At 46.6% G+C, this 5000-nt stretch overlaps 1 protein-coding gene across 1 annotated transcript in view; it reads right to left on the bottom strand.

Moving 5' to 3' along the window:
* Nucleotides 1–5000, bottom strand: part of LOC129840305 (protein diaphanous homolog 3-like) — a gene marked incomplete in the record, with an annotated part of 449243 nt that overhangs the window by 28034 nt on the left and 416209 nt on the right. The window contains 1 exon segment of the mRNA XM_055908106.1: nucleotides 3486–3590. Coding sequence (XP_055764081.1) covers nucleotides 3486–3590 — 105 coding nt within the window.

Raw genomic sequence — 5000 nt, 5'->3', positions numbered from 1 at the left:
AGGGAGGGAAGGAAGAAGAGAGGAAGGAGAAGAGAGAGGGAGGGAAGAAGGAGAAGAGAGAGGGAGGGAAGAAGGAGAAGAGGGAGGGATGGAGAGATAGAGGAAGGAGAAGATGGAGGGAGGGAGAGAGGAAGGAGAAGAGGGAGGGAGGGAGAGAGGAAAGAGAAGAGGGATGGAGGGAGAGGAAGGAGAAGAGGGATGAGGGAGAGGAAGGAGAAGAGGGATGGAGGGAGAGAGGAAGGAGAAGAGGGAGGGAGAGAGAGAGGAAAGAGAAGAGGGATGGAGGGAGAGGAAGGAGAAGAGGGATGAGGGAGAGGAAGGAGAAGAGGGAGGGAGGGAGAGAGGAAGGAGAAGAGGGAGGGAGAGAGGAAGGAGAAGAGGGAGGGAGAGAGGAAGGAGAAGAGGGAGGGAGGGAGGAAGGAGAAGAGGGAGGGAGGGAGGGAGAGAGGAAGGAGAAGAGGGATGGAGGGAGAGAGGAAGGAGAAGAGGGAGGGAGGGAGGGAGAGAGGAAGGAGAAGAGGGAGGGAGGGAGGGAGAGAGGAAGGAGAAGAGGGATGGAGGGAGAGAGGAAGGAGAAGAGGGAGGGAGGGAGGAAGGAGAAGAGGGAGGGAGGGAGGGAGGAAGGAGAAGAGGGATGGAGGGAGAGGAAGGAGAAGAGGGAGGGAGGGAGGGAGGGAGGGAGGGAGGGAGGGAGGGAGAGAGGAAGGAGAAGAGGGAGGGAGGGAGGAAGGAGGAGAGGGAGGGAGGGAGGAAGGAGGAGAGGGAGGGAGGGAGGAAGGAGAAGAGGGAGGGAGAGAGGAAGGTGAAGAGGGAGGGAGAGAGGAAGGAAAAGAGGGAGAGAGGAAGGAGAAGAGGGAGGGAGGGAGAGGAAGGAGAAGAGGGAGGGAGAGAGGAAGGAGGAGAGGGAGGGAGGGAGGAAGGAGGAGAGGGAGGGAGGGAGGAAGGAGAAGAGGGAGGGAGAGAGGAAGGTGAAGAGGGAGGGAGAGAGAGAGGAAGGAGAAGAGGGAGGGAGAGAGGGAGAGAGGAAGGAGAAGAGGGAGAGGAAGGAGGAGAGGGAGAGGAATGAGAAGAGGGAGAGGAATGAGAAGAGGAAGGGAGAGAGGAAAGAGGAGAGGGACGAGGCAGACAGAATAAATTGCTTTAAGAACAATTTCCTTTCCCAGGATAGAGATCAGTGATTAACACACAATATGAAGTAGAAACAGACGAGACCGCGTGGCGACCGGCAGGATAATTACTGCTCACCTCAAATGGCCCAAAGACAATAGATTCTATCAAACCAAACTATGACTATTGGATTCGATTTTATTTAAATACACTTTCTCATAACAGGCTACTCAATTTCTTCTTTTTTTTTTACTTTTGATGGCCACGGTTAAACTAAAATGTTATATTTCCCCAACTGGTAATTGAAGACCACTGGCTATAATCAACGGTAGACAGGAAGCAGCACGTCACCACTTGACAACGAGCTGGAGGCAGAAAAGGTATTTTCAAAAACGGACTTCGGGATTCGACAGCTGCACGTCTCACTTCAAATGAGGCATGCAAATCAAATCAAAGTTTGGTTTGTCACCTTACAGTGAAATGCTGACTTACAGGCTCTAACCAATCGTGCAAAAAAGGTATTAGGTGAACAATAGGTAAAGAAATAAGACAACAATAAAAAGACAGGCTATATGCAGTAGAGAGGCTATATACAGTAGAGAGGCTATATACAGTAGAGAGGCTATATGCAGTAGAGAGGCTATATACAGTAGAGAGGCTATATACAGTAGAGAGGCTATATGCAGTAGAGAGGCTATATACAGTAGAGAGGCTATATACAGTAGAGAGGCTATATACAGTAGCGAGGCTATATACAGTAGAGAGGCTATATACAGTAGAGAGGCTATATACAGTAGAGAGGCTATATACAGTAGCGAGGCTATATACAGTAGAGAGGCTATATACAGTAGAGAGGCTATATACAGTAGAGAGGCTATATACAGTAGAGAGGCTATATACAGTAATGAGGCTATATACAGTAGAGAGGCTATATACAGTAGAGAGGCTATATACAGTAGAGAGGCTATATACAGTAGAGAGGCTATATACAGTAATGAGGCTATATACAGTAGAGAGGCTATATACAGTAGAGAGGCTATATACAGTAGAGAGGCTATATACAGTAGAGAGGCTATATACAGTAGAGAGGCTATATACAGTAGAGAGGCTATATACAGTATAGAGGCTATATACAGTATAGAGGCTATATACAGTAGAGAGGCTATATACAGTAGAGAGGCTATATACAGTAGAGAGGCTATATACAGTAGAGAGGCTATATACAGTAGAGAGGCTATATACAGTAGAGAGGCTATATACAGTAGAGAGGCTATATACAGTAGAGAGGCTATATACAGTAGAGAGGCTATATACAGTAGAGAGGCTATATACAGTAGAGAGGATATATACAGTAATGAGGCTATATACAGTAGAGAGGCTATATACAGTAGAGAGGCTATATACAGTAGAGAGGCTATATACAGTAATGAGGCTATATACAGTAGAGAGGCTATATACAGTAGAGAGGCTATATACAGTAGAGAGGCTATATACAGTAGAGAGGCTATATACAGTAGAGAGGCTATATACAGTAGAGAGGCTATATACAGTAGAGAGGCTATATACAGTAGAGAGGCTATATACAGTAGAGAGGCTATATACAGTAGAGAGGCTATATACAGTAGAGAGGCTATATACAGTAGAGAGGCTATATACAGTATAGAGGCTATATACAGTAGAGAGGCTATATACAGTAGAGAGGCTATATACAGTAGAGGCTATATACAGTAGAGAGGCTATATACAGTAGAGAGGCTATATACAGTAGAGAGGCTATAATAGTAGCGAGGCTATATATAGTAGAGAGGATATATACAGTAGCGAGGTTATATACAGTAGCGAGGCTATATACAGTAGAGAGGCTATATACAGTAGAGAGGCTATATACAGTAGAGAGGCTATACACAGTAGAGAGGCTATATACAGTAGAGAGGCTATATACAGTAGAGAGGCTATATACAGTAGAGAGGCTATATACAGTATAGAGGCTATATACAGTATAGAGGCTATATACAGTAGAGAGGCTATATACAGTAGAGAGGCTATACACAGTAGAGAGGCTATATACAGTAGAGAGGCTATATACAGTAGAGAGGCTATATACAGTAGAGAGGCTATATACAGACACCGGTTAGTCAGGCTGATTGAAGTAGTCTGTACATCTAGGTATATGGGTTTACCTTGCATCAAAGTAGCCTATAGCCAAACCCCACCATATCGTGGAGCCGTGGTGTGGGTGTGGTGGTGTCTGTCTGTCTGTCTGTCTGTCTGTCTGTCTGTCTGCCTGTCTGCCTGTCTGCCTGTCTGCCTGTCTGCCTGTCTGCCTGTCTGCCTGTCTGCCTGTCTGTCTGTCTGTCTGTGGGTGTGGTGTGGAGTTACCTGGGACTTGAAGGCCAGTAGCTCGGCCTGCAATTCATTGATCTTCTCTTCACTCTTCAGCAGCTGAGCCTGAGCCTCCTGTCGACCCAGGTACTCCTCCTCAAACTGGAGACAGAGACAGAGAGAGAGAGAGACAGAGAGAGAGAGAGAGAGAGACAGACAGACAGACAGACAGACAGACAGACAGACAGACAGACAGACAGACAGACAGACAGAGAGAGAGAGAGAGAGAGAGAGACAGAGACAGAGACAGAGACAGAGAGAGAGAGAGAGAGAGAGAGACAGAGACAGAGAGACAGAGAGACAGAGACAGAGAGAGAGAGACAGAGAGAGACAGAGACAGAGAGAGACAGAGAGAGACAGAGACAGAGAGAGAGAGATACAGAGAGAGAGAGAGACAGAGAGAGACAGAGAGAGACAGAGACAGAGACAGAGAGAGACAGAGAGAGACAGAGAGAGAGAGAAGAAGAGATCGAAGGAGAAGTGGGAGACAGAGAGAGGGGGAGGGAGATAAAGCGAGAGTGGAGTGAGAGAGAGAGAAGAGGGATAAAGAGGGAGAGAGAGAGAGAGAGAGTGAAAGGGAGGGAGAGAGAGAGAGAGAGACAAAGCACACAAAACTCAGTCCCTTTGTTGAAGACAGTGTGTTTAGTTCACTGTGTTTTCTAGCTGTTCTTTATGTCGTTGAATGTTCTCCTCGCTTCCCAATGTATATTTTCAGGAGACAAGGAAAAAGGACGCAAGGAATCAAGGAATGACTTTTGAGATTCACCCAGTCTCTCTACCTATTTCTGTTGTGTTGATGTGTTGCACCAGACACCCCCCCCCGTGGATCACATTCTCACCAGGCAGTCTGTCTCTCCTGCTGTTTACACAGCGGTTCATTAATCAGACCAGACTGTGACTGCAGTCACATGACACGTGTCACAAGCTCTCTAAACAACAGGTGTAGACTAACAGGCTGACTACACCGCCCGCGTCCGTGCGCACGTGTCGCAAAATAAATGTAGAAATCTAGATTATTCAATTATTGCAGCCCCACTGCTCTCGCGCGCCGACGAGCGTCTCCGTTGCCACGGGCTAAAGTAGAAGAAGTCAGTTCTATTTGTGACGCAGATCGCGCGGCAAGTCCTGCCTCTCCCATCTTCTCATTGGTTAAACCAACGTGGGTGACTGAAAGACGAACGAGGTCAGTGGCGGTAATGCACCTAATTTATGAAAGTTGCCAATCGCAATATAAAGTCCAGAGAAGAAAAGGCCTGGAAGGAGGGAGAGATGACTAGAAACGATTCGGTTGACCGTTTTATGTGTGGATTAACTTCTTGAGAATACAGGGGGTGCTGTTTTCGCATTAGCATAATTGCCTCTACAGATTAAACTGCCTCTTATTCAATTATTGCTGTTACTATATGCATATAACCATATACCATTGGATAGAAAACAAGCTATGGTTTCTAAAACCGTTTCAATTTTGTCTCTGAGTGAAACACAAGTCATTTGACAGCACTTTCCCTGAGC

The sequence above is a fragment of the Salvelinus fontinalis genome, chromosome 41 (genome assembly GCF_029448725.1).
Source record: "Salvelinus fontinalis isolate EN_2023a chromosome 41, ASM2944872v1, whole genome shotgun sequence".
Lineage (NCBI taxonomy): Eukaryota > Metazoa > Chordata > Actinopteri > Salmoniformes > Salmonidae > Salvelinus > Salvelinus fontinalis.
This window is presented reverse-complemented; position numbering and strand designations above follow the sequence as displayed.